At 34.7% G+C, this 24,270-nt stretch overlaps 3 protein-coding genes across 4 annotated transcripts in view; 1 reads left to right on the plus strand and 2 right to left on the minus strand.

Annotated features, from left to right (window-relative positions):
* The window catches only part of LOC117113628 (ectonucleotide pyrophosphatase/phosphodiesterase family member 5-like), a 5,348-nt gene extending 3,963 nt beyond the window's left edge, over positions 1-1,385 (minus strand). Inside the window, exon 1 of the mRNA XM_033257030.1 lies at positions 1,115-1,385. Coding sequence (XP_033112921.1) covers positions 1,115-1,346 — 232 coding nt within the window. The 5' untranslated portion in view covers positions 1,347-1,385. The remainder of the gene's footprint in view (positions 1-1,114) is intronic.
* A 569-nt stretch (positions 1,386-1,954) lies between these two features.
* Positions 1,955-11,629, minus strand: LOC117113620. 2 transcript variants are annotated; one of them, XM_033257020.1, is made up of 14 exons: positions 11,483-11,629; positions 10,872-11,070; positions 10,606-10,719; positions 10,124-10,183; positions 8,660-8,818; positions 8,244-8,345; positions 7,553-7,721; positions 6,534-6,706; positions 6,059-6,154; positions 4,931-5,106; positions 4,735-4,795; positions 4,035-4,282; positions 3,514-3,607; positions 1,955-3,127 (listed from the first exon to the last, which is right to left on the minus strand). In XM_033257020.1, the coding sequence occupies exons 2-14, from the start codon at positions 11,049-11,051 to the stop codon at positions 3,065-3,067; spliced, it is 1,695 nt and encodes a 564-aa protein (XP_033112911.1). In that variant the 5' UTR covers positions 11,052-11,070; positions 11,483-11,629; the 3' UTR covers positions 1,955-3,064. The 2 variants fall into 2 exon arrangements, with proteins under 2 accessions (XP_033112911.1, XP_033112912.1); XM_033257021.1 differs by lacking the exon at positions 10,124-10,183.
* Positions 11,630-11,677: 48 nt separating this feature from the next.
* LOC117113541 (E3 UFM1-protein ligase 1-like) lies at positions 11,678-24,067 on the plus strand. Its single transcript, XM_033256900.1, has 18 exons — positions 11,678-11,814; positions 13,101-13,246; positions 13,936-13,964; positions 14,199-14,296; positions 14,531-14,645; positions 14,796-14,926; positions 15,291-15,349; positions 15,847-15,993; positions 16,382-16,557; positions 17,227-17,397; positions 17,737-17,968; positions 18,344-18,467; positions 20,070-20,236; positions 20,384-20,514; positions 21,247-21,327; positions 21,591-21,676; positions 21,916-22,050; positions 22,414-24,067. The coding sequence occupies exons 1-18, from the start codon at positions 11,735-11,737 to the stop codon at positions 22,685-22,687; spliced, it is 2,382 nt and encodes a 793-aa protein (XP_033112791.1). The 5' UTR covers positions 11,678-11,734; the 3' UTR covers positions 22,688-24,067.
* The last annotated feature ends 203 nt before the right edge of the window (positions 24,068-24,270 follow it).

Raw genomic sequence — 24,270 nt, forward strand, 5'->3', positions numbered from 1 at the left:
AGGGGGTGGGGGGGGGGACCGGGGGGGGGGGGGGGGGAGAGTATTTTTTGGGGAGTGCTCCCCCGCCCTCCGTAGATACGCCACTACACTAGGAAGTCAAATCTGTACCACCAAAAATTATCTCGCACCTCGTTCCGCTTAGTCACTTCCTTCGTCTTTGGCCCTAAAAACTCCTTGCCTTAGCTATACAATAGACCTTTCCGGAGTGTCAATCAAACTTAACAACTGACTAATCAGAACAGCGCTAGGAATACGCGCACCTCTTACAAACACACGTGTTGTCCAAAAACGCACGTGTTCGCGTATGTTTTAACACTGTCGCCTTTGATGAGTCTTTAAATGAATTCTTCTCTATGTATACAGATTAAGGAGCATTTGTGACAAATTCGAACCAAAATATTTTGAGTTTAAAATTTTGAGAAACAATACATTGTCTCAAAAATGTAATATCTTAAGCCATATGATAGGCCTTCAGTTAAACTTATGAACTATAATTATAAACATGCCTACATGATTGTGCAAACTCTTCGTCAAACAATGGATATGTAACTAAACACAGAAAGGTCACTATTAAATTTAAATGGAATCTCCGATGAACGGGGTGGTGAAGGTGAGAACTTTATACAATGACAGAAAAGGAAAATAGTTGTGTAATGACGCTGAAAAAAAGTAAAACCTATGGAAACTTGTGTAGTTGAGAGGTCGGTCTTACTAATAAATATAATCTGAAAAATGAAAAAATGATGGGAATACTTAAACTACAAACATAATCGACGGATGAGTGACGGAAACGGAAATTTGCTGTGGAACGAAGCAGAAAAAAACCCTGATTTAAAGGAAGTAATCGGAATCCTATAATGAAGTGTTATTTATTAAATAAACAACTGATTAACCAGTGCTTTACTTATTTACCAGACAACCACTACATTGTTTCAATACGTCTGATGGTACCCTATATTCAATTTTCACCCGGTTTCATCTGACCATCTGACGGGTAACTTAAGGAGAAACTCCTCCAGAAAATGAGTAACCTATACTAGGCTACACTGTAAAACATAATTGACTATACTGTAATTATATTGTAAAACACCACTATGAACTGTTGAAAACATACCTGTAACCAACGATATCTTGCTTGGTATGAAAGTTGGAAATACATTGGTAAGATAGTCTACTTTTACCCCTTGTGCTGCCATTTCGTCCATGTTAGGTGTATATACACTATCGATATAATCATATCTTAATCCATCAAGTAATATGAAAATCAACCTTTGCTCCAAGTTCCCACTTGCTGCCCCAAGCTCCAAAAATAAAACAGAAAGACAAAGAACACGTAGAACTTCCATCCCGGGCAAGTTGTTGGAGAATATTATCCAGGCAAGAAAAGTACTGGAAGAGATGCAATCGTTTTTGAGGAAGCTTCTTAATTGGCTGACTGACTTCTTACACACGAACGCTCTAATTGGTTGAGCTCGACAAAGCGTGGCCAACATGTCCAATGACAAAGGAATATTAAGCATAAAATAAAAATACAGTATAATATTAAAATGTATGACATGATATTATATAAGGGCATTTTGTTTCATAAAATAAAAAATTAGTTTATTAGATTTAAGCTGATGAACAAAATTCGAGGGAAAAAAACGAAACTATCCCTAATGTAAAAAAAAAAAATATGTAATTGACATAGCGGAGCCTTTGTTAGCAGAATAGCCTTGGTTAAAAAACACAATTACATATACTGTACTATAATTGATAATTAATAAATTTGATATACACCATGTACATCGGTGGCCCTCAACAGGTGGCAGGTTGTACTACCGCATTGTATCTCAACTAGGAAAATTCACAGGCCTATTGTATCTTAACTATTGAAATACACATTTAACAACACAGAGTAATAAAACGAACGCAGGGTTTTCTTTATGTTTTTAATCAAAACAGACAGTATATCTTGAAGTATATTTTGTTTTTCTATATTAAAAAATGAATATATACATATATATATATATACAGAAGAAAACAAAATAATTATACGAAGATATATAAACATAGTCAGTAAAAATCATCTTAATAATTCAACGTTATTTGTTTAGTTGAATTCATTATAATCTAAGAGTGATAAGACACTCACATGATATATGCCTCATGCTCTATATAAACTGACAATAATAATAATGGTCATTTATATAGCACATTTCCTAATGATACAGAGCATTTGTGTCATGCATATGAAAATCTCTTAATGAGTGGATAATCGTTAAACCAGAAAAGAATACAGATTGTATCATAGTTTTTTTAAATTAATAATTATTAATAACAATAATGTGTTAAATGCTTGCGGTACACCACATAGATAGTTCTGAAAGGAAATGTTGTTTTGCTTAGAATGTGTTGACGTTTTTAACAATCGTCATCAGGAGAATATATGTGGCAAAGACAAGCCAAACCAGTCACTGGTCACAAAGTTAGTTATTACTACATGGTTAAACAGTAGAATGAGAGCTATAAAATGGCCAAAGAATCATTAAAGTCTGACATTTCCTTACGAAGTTACAAGTGTTGAAACATACAGGTGTTTAAAGAACAAAGTTTGAGAAATCAGCCTTCAAAGTTTACAGTTTTGGCCATTTCTCAGGCAGAAACCATCACCAAATTGTTAAAAATTGATGTTTTAAACATTGAAAAGGAAGAAAATAACAGCACAGCTTGATGTATAGATTTATAAAGTTTAGTTTAGTGCAATAAAATAGATTTTTAAAAATTTTTACATTCTAGCATGTTTTGGTCATCTGAGATAGAATTTGTGAAGAATGACTGGTTTGGCTTGTCTTTGCCACATATAAAAATAAGAAAAAACCAATTAGATCAATTAATCTTGCTTTATGAGGTTTTCGGAAATGACAATGTCTGTATTCCCAATTTGAAAAAATGATTTTGACAGGATTTGAACCCAGTACTTTGGGATTTGAAGGTGGGCATCTTAACTGCCATGTCGTAGCTCAATGAAAGTTTTGTCAGTAGCATAATGGTTGTATTCAGATTCATTTTTCATCATTTGATTTCAAGTTATTGCTGGTAATTCTCGAGCATAGTTTGTCCATAATGTACTCAGACATTTTGCTTCCTGTTAAAACAAATGGAGAATAACAACTCAAATCAATTCATATCAATATTAAAAACGAATTCTTTGCAAACAGTAAAATAAATGTAATGCTATAGTATTCTATGACATCCATGTTTTGTTTCTTGCATGAAAAATATAGATATTTATGATCATCACCATCATCATCAGGGGCGGATCCAGAGATGTCCGAAAGTGGGAGCCGATCGAGACACAACACTAGAGGCCCGGAAATAACCTCTGAGGCGTTTTGGGCGATCAATTTTTTTTTGTTTCTTTTTTTCTTGACTTTCCAAAAGAGGGGGGGGGGGGGCTAGGGCCGGCTTGCTCCAAACTTAAATCCGCCCCTGATCATCATGGTTACATGCTTTCTATTGCTGTCAACTCACCTTTATCTCACATTTGCGGCGAATGCTCTCCAGCGTGAGTGGCAATGGAGACTCAATTTCTTGCCGTCTAGATTCCTTGGATATACTCTTCTCCCTAAGTATGCAACAAAGGACGAAATCGTAATTGCATTTTTTATAACATTAAACAGATCCAACAATACAAACAACTTTCAATGGCACAATATTTCAAACAACAAAAGTCTTACAGATGATTCAGATAATCATTTAATTCTCACCATGCACAATAACATGTTGTGTCGCCATTTTAATACCTTACCTGGCCGACCCAAAACATAATTTTAAATTGTCATTATGATTGTTCAACATACAATTTCTTTTTTTTCTTGCCTTATGTAGATATATTGATAAGACAATAAAATATTTAAAAGGAGGCCTAATTTGCAAGCTATCAAAATGAAATTTTTAAATTCAAAAGCAGTCAATCTATATTTGTACTACAGATTACTATAACTTGATTGAAATAGAGCAATTGAGTAAATTCAAGTGATGTAATATCCCACCTGTCTGTTTCTGTTACATGATACGATTCCCTAGAGCTAATTGAACTTCTACTACTACTCCCTCTGCTGGAGGGCATGGTCTGAGTCTGCATCGCATCTCGTTCTTCACTCTCAGGCCGCTCGTCAATAACTTCATTTAAAAATTGTGTTGTTTTGCGTCGGTTTTGAAAGACAACTGCTGGCACCACAGTAGGAAGGAAGGGTGTTTGTGATTCTACTGGAACTTCCATATCTTTAACAGCACCTGTCTGTATTGGAAACAAATAAATTATAATGGGAAGATGGAGTTAAATTTACAGTATAACTGTCTATAAAGAATTAATCAATTAATGTCTATAAAGAAACACAAATTTTAAATCTTGAATACTAATGTGGTATAGAAGAGCTCTTGATTTATTTAAATGAGGATTTGGATGTTTAATATCAAGCGGCATAAGGCAGAGCTGATATTAAATATGAAAAAACTCAATATATGGAATTAAAAGAAGAATAAAAAAAAATGTTATTATTATTTATTATTCCCGATTAAATTATTGATTGTCTATGTACTTAATGATTTTTTTTTTCATTTGATTGTATTTGATTGTATGTGTTGCTGTGCTCTGGATTATAACAATGATTTTGCACTTATCAGGTCACCCAGGGTAAAGAAGAAATAAATAAAAGATTATATAAAAAAAATAGCTGAAATGTTACATACCACATCACCAATGTCTGGTCCTTCAAGTCTGGCCATAAAATCTGGATGATCAAGTAAAATTCTGGAGAGGAATAAAAAACTAAGTATATAAGACGATTAAATTATTAAATGACTAGGAATTTGACTGGGCCCTGGGGACTTTGTGGCAGCCACAATGTACTCAAAATGGACATTAATAATTGTCACAAAGACGTACCTGCTTGTTGCAGCCTGGTGTGTTATTGACATCTCATGCATATTCATAACTGCCTTTCTTTTATGGTTTCGTACTTGTGCTCGAGCATTAAACTCCTCCCTCATCCGGACAATTTCTGGATCTTCTTTTGGTGGCTCTAAATTCATGTCTAACATGTGAAGATGTGGTAACTCAGTCTGAAATTTAATATACAGTATGTGAAGAATTGATGGAACCATTTATGATTTACTTAATACATTTATCTATTCTGTATCTCTTCCAATATGGTACATGAATGGGGTCTTATGTTTATACTTGGGAGGATGCAAAGGAAGTGCAGACGGCGCTATTGCACCCACCTCCCCACCCCTAAATTGTATTAAGAACAATAATTGTTGTATTGTACTGTTGATATGAATTACCAGTAAGATTTTTAAGGTATGAGAGTGCAATTTCTTGGCATCTAGAGGTCCATATTCTAAAAATGTTGGCGCCTCAGCCCCAACTATAATGGGTCTGAAGTGGTATGGACTCTCACGCACCCTCTACCACCTAATCCTGCATCCCCACTCCCCCCTGTTATAGGAAATCACCAAGAAATAACAAGCTGTATAATGCAATGAATAAATATTAACAAAAAAAACCTGATTACAAATCAAAAAACAATCTAACGTCATCCATTCTTGAACCCCCAAACATAAATAATAATAGATGCTATTTTTTTGAAAGCATATTTATAGACGATAATAAATTAAATAAAGTGATGCTTTATCAGGGAATCTCATTATGAGTCTTAGGAATGGAGATGTTTTTATTTGTGAGAAAAATTCCAGGGCTGTCAGAGGATTTGAACCCAGGACCCTGGGATTGGAAGGCGAGCACCAAGCTACATCTCCACTGCTATATACTTCGGATTTATATTTTTGTGGGAACACAACTTTGACAGAGCCATAATTTACATCATTCCTTGAATTAGATTATAATTATGGTTGTTATGATTCAGAAATTCGTAGATGATGGTTTGTGCTACAGCCACTGGGCAAAAATTATTTAAATTCAGATGATGGATTTTGGCAATATTTTATGAATATAAATGATACTCATAAAACAAAGTACTTATAGTATAATATAAGAGATAGTTTACCATACCTTTGGGTATTTCTGATCAAGTTCCAAGGCCAATGGGTGTACCTCTTGCCTCCTTCCTTTAATTGGAACAGATAGAAAAGATGCTGATGACTTCAGCTGATAGAAAATAAAATGAAGATAATTATTAAAATATTGATTACTGTCATTGCTAGAATGTTAGTTATTAACAAATATAACACTGTAATTGGTTGAATTTAATGTAAGTAGGTCTCCCTCTAAATAAAACCTGTCCAATTAAAGACATATCAAATCAAAAACCACTTTTCTGTGACACCAGATGAATAACTATTCTTTTTCTTTATACAGTACAGTATGATAAATATTTTTCTAATTAAGATCAAAGCTGCTAAAAATTATGAATTATGAAGAGTCCCAAAAGTAGTGTTTAGTTGCAGGCAGACATGTAGTTTAAATTCAACAATTATACAAATATTCATTTTCAATAAAGTCTAACCACTTTCTGTTTGCTTCTAACCTTTTGCAGTTGTGTTACTGCCCAATATGAGGGTTTTCGTTTAGCACTTCGTGATTTTGGGTTTTCCGTGTCCTCTCTGATAAGTGACAACTCTCTTGCTATTTGCGGTTGATGATCAATAGTGTTTACTGAGGTTAATGACGATGTACGACTTCCAAAGTGAAGCGAGCCTTCTAATATGAGACACAAAAAATTGTAATTCAAATTTCCAGTATGTTTTATTTAGCATGAAAATAATATAAATCCGGCTTTAATTAACATTTTTAAAGGTTTTCCTGATTTTAAAATTTGTAATATCCATTATTATTTTGTCTGGACAATAACCATTGTCAATTGTTGATTCATTTGGCTGTGGAACTGGCGACCAGAAGATTTCTCAAAACACCACGATCCATGGCAAAGGTGACAATTTTATCTGGCTGTAGCATGCTTTCAGTGTCACATAATAGTCTGTGTACATAGGATAGGTATGATGTCTTTTGCCTAGCATGCCATTGCTTTCCATATGGATGCATTGCCAGATTTAACATAGGGGTTTTTGGGGTGCCAGCCCCAAGTGCACAGGCACCAATGGGGAAAAATAGGTCCCCAAACCCCAAGAAAAATCACAGAAAATCTGGTTTTATGTTTTAGCCACATGGATTGAGTATGTAGGCCTACTTGCAATTACAACGCTAGGTTCCGCAGCCCTTTTATCCGGCCCTGTGTGGACAGTGCATCAACTTGGTTCTTCTTCTGACATCCTGAGGAGATGTGTATTACTGACATCCTGAGGAGATGTGTATTACAAGTGTAATTGTTGTGACCTCCCAAGAGGCTTCATGTTGGTAAGTACATAAGTCTTGGCATTGCCGACTCATTGCCGACTCGGTCGACACCGAATTAATAATTAGTTAAGTTATTTTATAAATACATTTATGGAATTTGTAAAGTAATGGACAGCATCTAATATGGATTTAGCCCCAGTCTATTTTGAAATATAAAATAATTCATCTTCTTATGTACACTTCTTAACTTACTTGAGAAATTATGTGACGATCCATCGTCTTGTAGATGCTTATTATTTTCATCTTCTACAAACATTTCTCTATATTTTTCCGGTTGCATAATGTCTTCCCAGAAATTCTCATAATCTTGGATTGTCCGTAATTTTCCCTCTTTTTGCATTTGCTCTTCAAGTTTAATTACCTGTTCAAATAAAATCAAATCCAGAGCCTGTAAATTAAAATCAAATTGATAGCACATTTCGAAGGTTTGGTATTATCCTAGAGAGGCCCAGTCACACAAAATAAAAGAAAAAGAAAACAAATGATTTTCATGCTAATTGGTTGACTGATAGTTCATTTCATTTTATTTATTATTTCCAGGTGATATAACATACAGAAAATTAATAAAACAAGCCTGAGGATAACCTAAAGTAAACTGAATTACTATCGAGGGGCTCTTCTTACAAAAACATGACAATAAACATACATATAAATATATATGGATGAGCAAGATTTTCTCATCAGTATTCTTGATATTGATCAAATTGATCAAAACATTGAATCTCAAAATGTCTGTCTCTTTTTGCATTTACTGTCTTTTTGTTATATATAAATATATAGCAAGCTAAAGCAAAAATATGATAAAATACAGTGTAACTTTATAATAAACAAATACTCACAATAAAAAGGATGCCGCAAAAGATAAATATGGACAATAACTTACATTATACCAATGACTTTTAAACAGATCTTTAATGAAAGTATCATGCTCTGATGGTAGGTCAACAGCTCTATCATATTTCCTTCTGGCAAGTTGTGTTTCTTTCTGAAAATGAGGAATAGTTTTTAAAGTATCAAATACATGGACTTAATGGTAAATTTTATGTAATAAAACTCAAAAAGGGAATCTTAAATCTTTACATTTCAACCAGTAATCTATCAGAACCCCTACAACACCCTACAATACCAAAGCTCTGCCACTTGGTACTAGGCAATCCCCCCCCCCACCCCCTCAATACCTAAGTTACCGTACTCCATTTCTGCAAACCCACCATCCCCCCTAATGACAATCCTGGCTACGGCCCTAGGCAAAAAGAATTTGCAAATTAGATGTACTGAAGGAGTTTGTAATAAATATACCTGTTCTACTTCTTTTTGTTTCAGCTTTCTTTCCATTCGTTCAGTTCTTTTTTTAATTTCCTTCCTCTGTTTCTCAACTTTTTCTGTCAGCGCTGATAAATATTCAAGGTAGTAATGATTCCTCAGCTTAGTTAAATCGTCCAACACTCGCATATGTTTCTAAAATCATACACAATTCAGAATTATGTCAAAATAATGTATATGAGGTGAAAACAGGCTGTGCTTCTAAATTGTTAGTGCTTTGAGCTGTTTCAAATTGTGATGTTTATTTCCATATGACACTAAAGTAATACATTTATTCTCAATTCTCAATGAGCAAAGAATTTTTCAAAGAACTTGTTATAGTATACACAGATATACCGTAAATGCTTGAATAAGCGGTGCTCTTGAATAAGCGACGCTCTAGAATAAGAACCGCACCAAACCTGATTTTTTTTGCTAAGCGCTGATCTCGAATAAGCACTGAAATGCTTAATCAAGTGTATATATTACTCTGTGTGTAATAAAACACTTTGAGAAACAGGGTTTTAAATACAATGTATACAGTATTAAAATTAAAAAATAACACAATGAAAACACAAGCATTTCTTTGTTTATTTTACAATGACGTAGGACCTATGATAGGCCTACTAACAGGAATATGTGAGATAGGTAACAGGGAACGGGCATAAAAAGTGCCATGCCAATATTTTTTATAAACGCCACTCTCGAATAAGCACCGCTCTTGAATAAGCGCTGCACTGAAGCCTCCAAAAATGTTATAAGTGCCGCGGCCCTTATTTGAGCATTTACGGTACGCGATATGTGCTTCAATACTGATTGGTGTGAACAAATTCTATTTTTAAACTAAGTATTACAGTCGTTGTGGTTGGGTTATAGGTGAGCAACATTCACAAATGCGTATTTACCAACAAATCAACAATTTACAGCGGAGTGCAATTGTATATATCTATCGAGTGGAGTTGAACAGTTTGGTGGTTGAGATGCTTGCCCCAGGGTCTACTAGCTAAGGGTCATTATGAGATTATTATTGCTATGAAATAAAAAAATTATTAATTTATGAAATTAAAAAAATCTATAAATAAAATGAGCTGAGAAACAAACTCCAAAAAGAGTGATGTACCTCTGATTTCATCATTATTCAATATTTTTAACATTTTTTTTTTTTTGGTATAACGATGATATGATTGACATTTCAATTAGTGGTGCTTGAGGGGGCTCTTTATAGGGAAGTATTGTAGTATCAGTCTCCATGACACCTTATGTATTCATGACCCTTGGAGGTTATAAACTTTGGCCAAATATAAAAATGATGTGACATACAGTACAAAACACACACAAAGGGTCAATACACAGACTGAATTATTAGAAAGTTACAAGTATATATCTACATTAATATGAACAATCTGAAATGGTCAACAGACAAAACTAAACATGTTTGAATACAGTGCACAGCCATCTTACCAAAAGCAATGTTTTTAGCTTAGAATATGCCTCCTTATACGTTTCACTGTTGACAAAGCACTAAGCAGCAGAAATTTACAAACATGAGAAAATTAAAAAGAATTTAGAACTTTGCATGAAATGTTAGAAAATCAATAGTGGTTAAAAGCATTCACATCATTTACAAGAGATATGAAAAAATAAGACATGCATAGCACATAGTAGTTAATTTAAATTTTGAAGCAATTAAATTAATAGATTTTAGAGGAGTCATAAGATATGAAAATCAGCAACTGTATTGTATAATATATTGTAATTTCTTCTACCTTACTCCTCCCTGGATATATAGCTACTAGGGAATAATAAGAATGAGTTGAGCTAGGCTTGTTTAGGATCAGACACAGGACTACCAGTTTTCAGATACATTTTTAATCAATGTTAAGCACAGATATGTAGAGTAATGAGATATAATCATTTCCTTTTGGTAATATGTTGGTACCCACCTCTTGCATTTCCTGCAGACGTTTCTTCTCGTTCTCCTCTTCTTCCAATGGATTAAAACTTTGACTAATTTGCTGTTTTCCTTTTGTTTTCTTCTTTTTCACTTGCTTGCCACTCTGTGCAGGAAATTCAAAGATGATAAAATATATCTCATGGTAAATTATCATTTGATTATTATAAAATATTTCTTGTTCCTAAATATAAAAAAAAACAAAAACATAGGGCCTATTGACTCAGGGAATGTTTGAATTACACATCGATTTACTACCTTTAAAGAAAGTGTAACACTCTGTTCTTCTGGCGTTTTTCCTTGTTCTCCTTTTAAAACATTTTGCTTTAGGAACCTGGATCTTATTGTTCCATAAGATTCAGTTGAATCTGGTCTAGGCCTAAAATTCGACATTCGTTGTTTCTGAATGGCTGAGGGATTTTCAAAATGTGCTTCCATCTGGTTTGGTTCATCAATACTAAAAGAAAAAAAATATTGTATGTATTGTTATCAGCAACTGAGAAACTGCCAAAAAATCAAATTATTAGGGAGAATGAGATAAACATGACAATTTTAATAATATGTGCATCCAAATAATTATATTTTATATTTAAAAAGCTAGCAGGAAGGATGAAAAGCCAGAGCTATCGTATCAAGAAAACAGTGTGTCTGAGTGAATAATAATTGGCCTTATCTCTGTTTGCTCTGCTGTTACACATGTTACATCTAGCCTACCTATAATAGTACTAGCCTAGACTATTTTGAGTAGTAAGTTAATTATATAGGCCTAGGCCTGTCTGTAGGCCCTGGCCCCACCATGGGGCTACCTAGCCTAGCCCTCTAGGCTTAGTTTGTACAGTAATTTTAAGTAATAGTATATGCTGACTCACGTTTAATGTATTTAAGGTTACCACTAGTCCCTACTAACACTCATTTACCAATTAACCTTAAAAATATACTAATAAAACTTAAAAGCGTTGTTTGTTATGTTGTTTACTGGTACCAGTGGTAACTAAAGATTGTATAGCGCCGCTAAGATCTTGCCAGATTAGCTTATTATGTACAGACGTTTTTGTAGTTAAACTATTTGTACTTCCAACGACTGGATGTAACCTCTAACCATTACATGTCTGGCAAACAACATGGCGAGTTCAGAGTGGGAAGAAGTAAAACGTCTTGCAGCAGATTTTCAAAGAGCACAGCTTAGTAGCACAGCTGCGAAGTATGATCATTAATTTATTCACTATATCCATAGGAAGCTAACTAATTTCTTAGTACAAATTCTTCATTAAGATTTTAAGTTTGAGAAAATCCATGTTTCTATATAGCTAGACCCTAGCTAGCGGCCTCAGAGTCAGACTGAGTCCTTGCGCGGGTCTGGAGCGGAGTCGTAGGCCTCCTACTCCTAGTTGATGTAGCATCCTTGCTACTTGTCGTTTTTACTCTCCTCCTCGGCCTAGGTGAACGTCGAGCCTTTGTACTAACAACATACCTATCAACCTTGAGAAATTTCAGAGAGTAACATCGGGTGACATATAATGCCAAACAGAGGCACGAAGTGTGTGCAATGGAGGTAGAAAATTATGATGATGGACGATATTTATAGTAAAATTCATTACAAATTGAAAAAGAAACAAAATTTAATCAAATTTTAGGATAAGCGTAAATTTTACTCTATATGCCATATTTGTTATTATATTTATTGTTTTTATTATTTTTTATTAAATCAATTCTTACGGTGAATATGTGTGGCAATCCTTGTTTCCCTTATTCTTTCTTTTATTCCTTTATTTTCGTCGTGGTTGTTTTTCCTTTTGCATAATTTCTGATGTTTTTTTGATTTTCACTTTTGTATTTTTGCATATGTGAGAGGTTTATTAAATAAAAAATTAAATGGCAGCGTTCATATAACTAGTAGAAAGAGTAAAACTAAGCAAGGACTGTCTATATTGGCGTATTACCCTTCAACTTGCATAATAATAATATGGTATAATAATCATCGGTTAGCCTTATGGAATAAATAAACATATACAATAACTAGGCTAGGTTTACACACCTTAATTTTGAATGGAGTAACCTGATAATAGGAGCTTGAGCCTAATAATAAAAAACTTGTTAAAGTTAGAATTCTCGCTCTTACTCTCAAACTTTCAACTACATAGCAATACAGTAACCAATAATTTCTATGCTCAGGTTAATTTGTATGTTGCTGCAAAATGAGTGTGTTAATTTCAAAAATATTTTGTATGATTATTTTGGGCATTTTAAGTGGACATTACGTGTATTTCAATACTTGGAGTATTTATTATACTTTCTTATCTGATATTAATCAGTGGACCTTTCGGTTACATCTTTAAGGTTAGGGTCAATAAAGCTCCACCAATCAACACCTTGGATTTATGTAAAATCGTCAGAACAATATCTACTAATAGTATTCTAGAGCCTGAAATTCATAGATTAATGATACTTTATCCTTACAGACTCTGAATTGAAACATTTGTTTTGCAGGTTGTCTGAAAGAAACTGCATTGAAATTGTTACCAAACTTATTGAAAGCAAATCTCTAGATGTTATTTATACAAACGATGGGAAAGAATATCTGACTCCATCACAGCTATCAAAGGAAATAAGTGATGAATTAATTGTTCATGGTGGTAAGCAAACATTTACTTTATAATGTCAAAGAGTACTACAATCAAAATATATAATTTAGGGCAAATAAACAATAAAACGAAGAAATTAGAATATCATTGTATAAGGAATACATATCTGTGTAGGGCATAACCCTAAATATGGCTGTGTTTGGTGGCCACTTTCAGTGGCAGATTCAAGAGTGTGGGGCCCCATGCTCCCTCCCTCATGAATTTTTAAAAAATGGAGAAAAAAAAAGAAGAAATTATATACAATTAATTTCAATAATCAATTTCAATTTTCAGTTTATTTCATTTGCAAATAAATCAACAAGTGACGTGACCAAAAATGCAAAGCTTGTAAATGTGGCACACAGTCATACAAATAATAGCAAATAGCAAAAGTACAAAAATCATAAATTTTCTTGCCTCAGCTGGACCCCCCCCCCCCCATCTGTGAAAAACCCTTCCTGGGCCCCTCTATTTCAAATTCCTGGATCTGCCACTGATCTTAAACAAAAAGCTTGAACTTTTGACCTTTATGAGTATACGTGGACATTTAAATCAAATGCATTTGAAAAGTTTATTTCAGTGTAATATTTTTTTTATTATTACTAGTACAAGTTATAATATTAATGTATAAAAAGGACATTAATTCGACAAGTGTTTTAGCATCGTTATATATTTAAATATTTTTTATTCTTCTTTTTCAGGAAGAATAAACCTTGTTGATCTGCAACAGGTAAAATTTCTCTCAATAAATTGTGTTTTTAAAATATCATCAGAAAGTTCGGGACCGAGCATTGGTCATTAGAAGATTATAACTTCTTTGATTCTTAAAGATTTTTGTACTTAATATTCAATAATTATAATATATAATTGTAGATCATTAAAAAAAATACAATTAAAATAGAAATATGATATTTAGATACCATTATATTTTATTATTTAAAATTTTTTTTTAACTACTTTTCAGATTATCAATGTGGACCTCACCCACGTGGAACTTAAAGCAAATGAACTGGTGAAAAATGACCGCAATCTTAACCTCATTCTAGGGCAGCTCGTTAACACGTAAGTATTTGTAAAATAATGTAAAACTCCTCCTTTGGGACACCCCTATTAAGTGGACACATTTTCGGCCACAAAATGAGGAAGGTATACCTGATAACACTACAGCCAACTCTTAAGGGTATACTTTTTGGTCCCAAAGTGTCTCTTTAGTAGGGGTTCTATTTGTTTGTTATATTAATTCAAGTTTACATTGGCAAAATATACGTAATCATAACTACGGTTATTGTCCTACAGAGAGTACCTTGAGAGATTAGCTGAGGAAATCAATGATTTACTTCAGGAAAGTGGACAGGTCTCAATTGCGGAACTTGCCAAGACTTATGATTTACCTGGAGAATACCTAACAGAGGTAATATATGGCAATTCTTTGATAAGATATAAAGGCATACTAACGTCATTTTGCTAGTATATTGTCAAGGTAGAACCATTTTCCATTTGAATCATATTTATTAATTGTTAATTGAATCAGTTGGGGATTAATGATTTTTTTTTAATGCAGCTAGTGGAAAGCGAGCTGGGTCGTAGGATTAATGGACAAATGGATGCTTACGACCGAGGTGTTGTCTTCACTTCCGCATTTGTTGCCAAACACAGTTCTCAGATATGTGGTGTCTTTAGCGCTGTTACAAGGTAAACCTTAGCATTATCTCACATTAATGACATCTCGTGCTGTAGCTTCATTATTTTTTTTATTCCTCCTCCCACCCCAAAAAAAAAAAAAAATAAAAACACACAAAAAAACTTAATATTATTGTTTTTCTTAGTTGGTAAAAAACATTTTGCAGAATTCTATGTTATATTTCTACTAATTGCGATTGTCTTAGCTTGTTAGAAGCGTAACTGATCAGTAACTGCTTCACAAATATCTTTGTCACTGTCCACACCCCTTCACCCCATCCCACACATCCTGCAACCTATAGACATTTGGAATATTGATTGACAGTCAGACAACTTGTGTGAAAAACTTTTAGTTGTGTGTTTATTTTCCTTCCAGGCCAGTTCAAGTTCATAATGTACTCACTGAATTTGGTTTTCAAGAGAAATTATTTTATAGTAAGTTCAAGTAATTATTGAAAGTGAATGGTTGAAGGGAAAACAATATTGGATATCTTACATTATGCACCTTTAATAGTAAAGATCTACAAAACATACATATATATATATCACCTACAGAATTTAAGCTGTTCAAGATTTCTCTAAATTGTTATAATTAAACCATTTCACTCACTGGATTAACAAACTTTTGGAGCTACAGTGTGTTTAATTGCTTTTGTTAATTCTTTCCTCCTTAGATTTACACAGTTTTTCTGTGTAATTTCAGTTTTTGGTTATTTTTTTTTGTACCTATTATTTTTTGTTGTTTTATGAATTACTGTACAAGATAAAGAATAAATGAATGAATGGAAAAGTTTCATATATTATGTTCTGGGATGGTAAACAAATTATTTTTCTTTTATTCATACTAATATTCAGACGAATTTCTTAATTATAATAGTATGATTTGAATAATGAGAAGATGAATTAATTTTACTCCTCGTTACATAATTTAGCTGTTTTAAATGAGTTGATAAAAAAGGGCCGGCTCCGAGGTTCCTTTGTTGGCGGCAAACAAGACAAGGCAACTTACGTTCCTGATATGTATTCCAAGACACAGAATAACTGGATCGATGCATTCTATAAACAAAATGGTTACTTTGGTAAGTATGTTTGAAATTCGATGTTACAAGTGAAATGATTGTTAAATGATGTTGTATTAAAATTGTTTCGAGGAGTTGATTGCAATAGTGTATGAACCAAGATACTCTATGGAACAACAATACAGGTGTCCCTTTAATTTAAGATCCCTCAAATTAAAAGCTACCTCCAATTATATACCACTTTTCTGTGGTCCCATATTAACATAATTTATATTATTTTAGTTAGAGACCAAAGCTGCCAAAGAACATGGAAACCCATGTCCCAAAAGAGGACAATAAAAAAAGAAAAAAGAGTGTATAATAATATACAAACAGCATTTTAATAATATGCTGACAGCTATCACTGCACTACCTGAGGTTTTTCTATATATTGTATAATTATTTTCAGAGTATGACACTTTATCAAGGCTAGGCCTAACTGACGCTAAAGGCTATATAAAAACAAGGTTCAAGTCAGAAAACCTACTCTTCCTGTCCTCGAGTTGTGCTGGGTCAGGAATCCTAGACCAAGTACAGGCTAGCATTGAAGAAGCATTGGACACTGGAACATGGATAGATGTTGAAGTAAGTGACCATATGACTGAATATCTATCAATATCATCCAATCTTTGCATAGCTTGGACCAAACAGCAAATTTAATGTATTCATGTTCAGGGCTAAGGGGCACAGTTTCGTCATGCATAAGATCAATTTGATTTTACTTAACTAATGCTCTTACTGTGAATCTTCAATAGAGTCCAATCTATAAGTTTGGCCTCAAAGATCGGTAGAGCAACAATAGCACTTACTAGGCCAGTGTTTAAATTCCAGTGGGGATAATATGCTTTAAAAAATGATTTAAGATATGATCTTTTAACATTTAGATATTAGTACATTGTAATTTTGTCAGGCATAGCCTCTTTTGTTCTTCTTCATTTCTTTCTTTATTTTGCATGTATGCTTTTGTTGTAAAGTAGATGTCAGTTGCCATTTTTTATTTTTCTTAAGTCCTGTCCAGACTATCAAATTTTATATAATATAAACATGTGACATACCTAAATATGGTCATCATGACATCACATCATGACCATATATAGGTATGTCATGACTATATATGGACATACAACAGTTTTGATAATCTAGACAGACCTTGAGTAGAGTTGTGACAGTAGATTTGTAATTATATCAGCAACTCAATAGTATAACAATAAGTTGATTAGATGATTGGTTATGTTTTTGTTTTGTTTTTTTCAGCCATTACTACCATCATGTTTTAGCCCAACAGATACCAACCAAATAGTGAACCAAGTACTGAAGTCAAAGTCAGGAGCTAAGGTGTTTTGTAACAGTATTGTTGCTAGTGATAGGTTCATTGGAGATTGCAAAGAATTGTTCCAAAAACCTATGCTGGATAGAGCAAATACGGTAAGCTGAAGTAATCTATTAGGTATTCAGTACAGTTTTATTCAGTTCACAAAAACACACACACACAGCTAACGGTTAGCAGGATCCAGGTAAATAACATATACGCACTTACCCTTGCGTTCATACAAGAAAATCCCCGATCCAGGCCAATAGGAAACTGGAAATTGGATTCCAGAATCTACTCGACGAGGTGACTTTAACGTTCTCGCATGCGCAGATGACTTTTAGTGACGTCATTACGTTCTACGTCCTACCGTCGTCGTGCAATCGAAAGCTCCCTAATGATTAAAATAATGAAAGAAACAATAGCTAAATGTTTCCAATATGTTGCGTTTACAGACTGCAAAAAAGTCACCAAACATATTTCTGCAAGTTGATAGGAAAGCACTTGGATCTGGAGAGAATGAAGGGAAAAGGGACAAGAAAGAGGATAAGAGGAGAAAAGTTGGTGGTGGAGGAGGTGGTGGAGGGTCCAAGGGTGGGATGGGAGGAAGAGAAGTGAAAATAAGAAAGGTAAAGAAGCATTACAGAGTAAAAGAAGTGGAAGAAGAAGAGGATGATTTGTCTGGAGGTAAGTTCATCATTATTCATCTGATCTCAATAACATGACCACTATTGGTGGCTTGCTTGACATATGACTAAGAACACACAAATTAAAATCAGGAACTAATTATTAAATGTGAACTATTAAACAATTTAAAATTTAATTATGTTTTTTGTTGTTGTCATCCTGTGTGGCAATGTTAATACAAGAGTTTGAACTGCCATTGAACATGTCTTATCTGTGCACTGTAGTTGTATTTATTCAAAACATGTAAATTTAAAAACATCAGCTATCTCGCATCACCCAAACAACCTGTCCAATATACCACTATGTCAGAATATAACATCTCAATACAAATACTTGGTTTTGAAAAATTGTATGTCACATTGTGTTGCATTCTAGGATTACGGCCAACTGAGATACCCTTCATGACAGTGGAGCAGGTTAAAAATCTCCTTCACGATCAAAGCAGTTTATCAGAATGTCCTGAAGAATTCATTGAAGAGTTGTCTCAACACCTGCACAGGTAAGTTTGTCGAAATGTGAGACCTGAGATATATCCTGATCTCAAGCTCACCAATATCATTGATGCCAACACCTCCACATGTAGGTGAGGTTGTGGGATAGGCTTTTGATGTTCAGCAGTATCACATGGATCCCAACACTTGCACAGGTGGGTATGGTTGAGGGGTAGGCTTGGATTATATGTTTAGCAGTATCGCATAGATCCCAACACTTGCACAGGTGGGTATGGTTGAGGGGTAGGCTTGGATTATACTGTATGTTTAGCAGTGTCACATGGATCCAACACTTGCGCAGGTAGGTACGGTGAGGGGTAGGCTTGGATTATATGTTTAGTAGTGTCATATATTGTAGATCCTGACACGTGCACAAGTAGGTATGCAGACATGCCAACCACTCCGATTTCGGCGGAGTTACTCCGATTTTGGGTCGAAAATCTCCGCTTTTTACTGATTTCGTCCAGCTGAAAATGTCGCGCATTTCCGAATAAAAATGATAATCCTATGATATAAATAAGAACAAGACCACTTAATTTTGTCCTGAAAACAGCGCTCTGAACTGTATACGAAATAGTAATTTGCGCTCTACGGTCTATTGATTTCGAAAATAACCAATTTCATTGACCAAATCGCTGTCAGAGTTGCACTCTGAACTGTATATGAAAAATTAATTTGCGCTCCACAGTCTACTGATTTTAAAAAAACAAATAACATTGGCCAAATTGATGTCAGAGTTGCATTGTACTCTGTACTGTATAGAGTGCTCCTTGGTCTACTGATTTCATAACACTAACAATCTAGTAAAACACAATTTCGAAAATGGAGTCTGATGAGTTCGATATGGATGTAGGCCAAAGCAGTGCTCGAAAAACGAGTAGTAGTGTTCAGCTTCCTCCAAAAAAGGAAGCTAAAACACACGCAAACATGCAAGTTAATAATGGAAAGTATCCTGTCAGTTGGAAATAAAAACTACTGTAGGTGATGCCTACGGTACGCTTGTTGTGATTGGTGCTGTGCTGATTTTCTGCCTAGAGCCTAGTCTTGCACGGCGGTATTGCTGATTGTGAGTCAAAACGGTTACATTTTACAATCCAGTCACATTGGTACCATGTCTTAGGAAGACTCACCTCGCATTCTCAAAACTCCGCTCAGACGTTTTTCAGACTCCTCCTGTTGGCCTTGTAGGGTTGGCATGTCTGAGGGGTAGGCTTGGGATACATGTTCAGCAGTGTGACACAAATACCAACACCTACACACGTAGGTATAGCTGAGAGGTAAACTTTTAGGTTAAGCTTGGTTTCCATACAATCGCTAAATGCATTCGCCGACAGCTTTCAGTGATGCTCATTGGTCGGGCAAATTCGCCGAGCCTTTTTGGGGAATGATTGCACAGAAAATATTAACTACAGTGTAGCGATTTTATGGAAACCAGGCTTTACATGGTACCAATCTCACATGGCTTGGAACACTGAAAAGAATGTTGACGAATTTTACTTGGTTGCTAACACCGCCACAGATAGGATAGTGTTTGTCATACAGTTATGGCAAGGTATATCTCTTAACAGTAACAGAATTTGATTGAAGTATTTGGAGTTTTTTTTCAACAGACCATTAACAACAGAATACCAAGACGCTCTAAAGGCAGCAATTGGCTCACTATCGGGCTCTACGGACAGCACTTCCCGACGGAAAAATCACGAAGAAATGCAGGAGAAAATCAATGGCTTGCTTACTAGTGTTAAAATGTTTGAAAAGAATATTACTATTTTTGAAGGTTAGTATATTATCTATGTGCGACCACACACATCCCTACCCCTCTCCCCACTCTTCTGTAAGCACTGTTGGTCCCCTATGTGATTTAAGAAATGTCAGAGTATTGTATAATTATAAATTCACCAAATTAATTTTTTTTCCTTTGTAGATGAACTAAGGAACCATTTAGTTAAGTATCTATTACGAACGTTGTGTACAGAGATTGCAAATCTACTCTTTAGCTACGTTGCAGCGGAGAACAGTCTGGTGAATGTAGAACACAATGATGTTACACCTGAAGTATGTATTGTTACTATTAATTTTAAATATTATTGTTTTTGAATATTATTTTTGCCAGTTCCTCTGTCCTGTGCAGTGGCGCTGCCAGTGGAGAGGGAGGTGGGAATGGCAGAAGTCAAATTCCCCCACTGGCCAGAGCTTGTCAGGCAGTCGGACCAAAAAAACAAAAAAAAAACAGGCCTAATGGAATGAGATTAGTTGAGTTTGAGAGTATAGTAACAATTGTATTTTATCAACTGAACATTTAAATTTCATTAATAGGGGGGTGGGGGCACATGCCCACCGAAACCCACCCCCGGCTCGGTCAGGAGGCCCTTGATGACAATGCGCGCCAAAGTTATCACTATCTCACTCAGCCCCGTGTCAAACAGCTTAGGGCCCCCAGAAAATATATCCTACAGCCGCCACTGGCCTTGTGCCACTTTCCTTTGATTTTTTCGACCTTTTGTCTCCCTTGACAAATATGTTTTCCCTGTGGTTTGCAATTTGGCACGTATTTCACCAAACTCAAATATAAACTTGTCAATTGTGTGTTTTAGTTGTATTAGTGATTGGCTTACTAAGTGTATATAATTATGATTATATAAATTTATGTTTTTTTCATACATAATTCCAATTTTTGAAAAATAATATGAATTTAATACCTTTAATACACAAAGAGTTTGCAGTGCAAGCATTTTATTGCCTCTTGTTGATCTTCACCATTACTAATTTAACTTCTCTTTGTTATAGGTAAGGTTAAAAATTCTCACCAAGCTTCCTGATAAAGTAAAGCCACAATTCACAAAACTCAATGCATCTCTTAATGATAAGGTAAATGTATTATGTTTCTATATTTATATGTCTTGTGGTTGCGTAAGGACATTCTTTGTAACAAGCTTAAAACTACGCAAGATGTTGAGAGATATTTTATGATCTGCATTTTAATTCTGCTATTATTTCTATGTTGTGTAATACTATATTAATAGTTAAGTTTAAAACCAGTTAAGTTTTATACCTTACTAGTATTCTGTTAACATAACCTTTTTCACATTTCCATATATCAATTTTTCTAATTAATACTTTTCTTCCATTAGAGCCTTGATGATTTTTCAAAGAGTCTGGAGTCAGCTGCGGATGTCTGTGATGTAATGTTGAAAAAGGTAGACAAGAAGAAAGAAAGGTGAGTTAATAAGAATATGACAATAATACTTTAGTTTCTCATTTATAAGCCCACTTCCCACCCCTAATTTATGCCGAATTTCTACACTATAGTTTTTTAAAAGCCCAGTGTATGATTTGAATGAGTAGGCTAGATATCCCTACAAATAACATGCTGTTAATCAAAATAGATTTTTTTTTTCACAGAAAAACTTGATTTTGTGAACAGAGATTTATTTTGTTTTATTTTTCTCATTTCAGGAACATTATATTCAATCATAAACAAGCATTAATAGCGCAGTTGAAAGAGGAATCGGATCCTGCAATGGCCCTGCATCTTGCAGTTGTCCTTCTCATTCAAAACACGAACAACACCTGTGTCCATGCACCCGGAAGGTAAGCTTGAGCCTTATTCACATCTGTAAATGTTGATCACCAATATTCATTATTGGTTTTAGCATACAATTGATGTTGGTTCTACCTGACATTTTATCATACTGAATGCTTAGTATGTTCCCAAATGCTTGTGAGAAAAAAAAATTGCAATTTATTTGTGTGAGAATCAAACCCACAACCTTCAGATAACTAGCCTGATGTCTTAACCACTAGACCACCGAGTTTGTGCTTGGTGGCTAGTAATGAATTTGATCCCCAAGTAACAGCTGGTATGGTTTTAGCATGCTATGGTATTAGTATGTATATGAAAATTTTACATGTGTTCGTAAAAACATTAGCTGAAATATTGTCTTTCTGTATTAGATGTATACCACAGTTGCTAGTGTTCCTAGAGTCGCACATTGCTGCCAGCCAATATAAATTGCTGTCTGATTACATGGGTCTTGTGCAGAAGCAGCTGGGTGCCTTGAAAAAGACAACTGAGGAAAGCCACGTGGAAGATGGTAGTGAGAAGACAGATTCACAGAAGGATGCTGGAGAGGTTGCAACCTCTTTGATAGAACTCCTGCCACAAATTAAAGAGATTGCTCTTGCAAAGAAGACCTCGACTGCTGAGTCTGCTAAGCCAGATGGGTGATGTCTATTCTAAATAATGGTTAATTATAATTATGGTGCAGGCATGTAACTAGAGGTGGTGGGGTTTCGGGGTGGAATAAGAGAAGATCTATGGTTTGGCCGAAGTTTGTCTTTGAGCAAAGACCCTTGTGCATAAATCAAACATCCTCTCCCATTGCATCAAGTACCATCGAAATTATAATGAAATGCCCCATCTGCATGTTAAATTGTTTCAGCTCCATGGGGATTTTCCATAGCTCTTCCTTGAGGCCTTAGAAGGGTGTTTATCCACTCACAAATGGCTCTTACGTGTTCCTCCTTAAGGAATCAGGGGTCCCAAGTTGGAGAAGTCATTCCCGGGAGATCTGCAGTGGCAGCTCGAAGGGTGGGGGAAGAGAGGGACTTATACAGATGGAGGGTCTAGAGCACGTCAGCCCCAATATGGTTGGTGCTCATGGTAAGAAAATTTATGATTATATCACCTCAAAAAATAGCCGGAAATAGCCCTCTCAGAATTTGAATAATATTTTCTTTTTTTTTTCTACCCCAGTTTTTCATAATTTTAAAATATTTAGGGGCAAGGGGCGGTTCCCCCTCCCTTGAATCTGCCACTGATCTGGTTAATGAGCTTTCTTAACACATTTAATTTAATTTGGCTCCACAGTGATACCCATCGGCTCTGACTTCCATGAGAAAATTGATAATAAAGCAGTGAAAACATGCAAAAATTATGAATTTGCAGAAATGGGTTAAAATTCCAGGAAGATACTTGCTGGCCTGCAGGAGTGCGGGAGGCCGTCCCGATTTCCGAGAGACTTGGGACCCCTGAGGAATTCTGGTTATGGGCCTGTAGGGACAGGATTTATGAAACATCATTGATATATTTTTCCATCATCATATCTTCAAAATTTTAGATTGTTTATTTTAAATTTATGCTTTTTAAAATATAATTTGTTTTTAATTAATTATATTATCAAATTTGATTCAAGAATGAATATTTCCGCACTAATAATAAATAAAGTAAGCCACGTCATGGTGTGCTATATAAATATATAATTATTTTATATAAAGTTTTAAACAAATAGTTGAGTAGCTCAGCTAAACAGCATGTATGCATAGCTCTACAGTAGGCGTACAATTCACCTATCTAGTCCGAATGGTAACACCATGAATTTTGCACCAAAATCCCATTCGAGTTTCATAGCAGAAATCTGATTCAAATTACTCTTATTCATTATGATTGAACTGACAAGAATAGGTTTTTCTTCTGTACAATATAGACATTAAACTAAGAAATATTATAATTTATAAGTGAGGTTGTTTATTTAGTTTATTTGTGATGCCTGTATGTAGACTGGGTTCCAGTCACTAATATTTGTCTTTAAATCTATTTTGACACCAATGGCGTTCCATATTACCTATTTGCTTGGCGTTTCATAGTATACTTTTTCTTGGATTAGGCATAAAAGTTTCTCGATATATACCGTCGCTGGTGGCGCTCTCCAAAATTAACTAATACTAGGAAAACCTACAATTAGAGACGTGTGGCAAGTCTGCATGTATGGTGCAAACATCAAATTTGGATGAGTGTTACTACAGTATAAT

Source organism: Anneissia japonica, unplaced genomic scaffold (genome assembly GCF_011630105.1).
Source record: "Anneissia japonica isolate Jap-2015-1 unplaced genomic scaffold, ASM1163010v1 scaffold287748_len1686314_cov196, whole genome shotgun sequence".
NCBI lineage: Eukaryota > Metazoa > Echinodermata > Crinoidea > Comatulida > Comatulidae > Anneissia > Anneissia japonica.

Bases quoted from the DNA above. Each gene is read 5' to 3' on its own strand.
- LOC117113541 (XM_033256900.1), top strand. From the start codon at position 11,735: ATGGCGAGTTCAGAGTGGGAAGAAGTAAAACGTCTTGCAGCAGATTTT. The intron at 14,646-14,795 runs GTAATATATGGC...TTTTTAATGCAG, and splicing joins CTGGAGAATACCTAACAGAG to CTAGTGGAAAGCGAGCTGGG. The intron at 18,468-20,069 runs GTAAGTTTGTCG...TTTTTTCAACAG, and splicing joins TTGTCTCAACACCTGCACAG to ACCATTAACAACAGAATACC.
- LOC117113620 (XM_033257020.1), bottom strand. From the start codon at position 11,051: ATGGAAGCACATTTTGAAAATCCCTCAGCCATTCAGAAACAACGAATG. The intron at 6,155-6,533 runs GTTAGAAGCAAA...ATTTTCTATCAG, and splicing joins CAGTAACACAACTGCAAAAG to CTGAAGTCATCAGCATCTTT. The intron at 3,128-3,513 runs GTGAGTTGACAG...TTGTTTTAACAG, and splicing joins GCCGCAAATGTGAGATAAAG to GAAGCAAAATGTCTGAGTAC.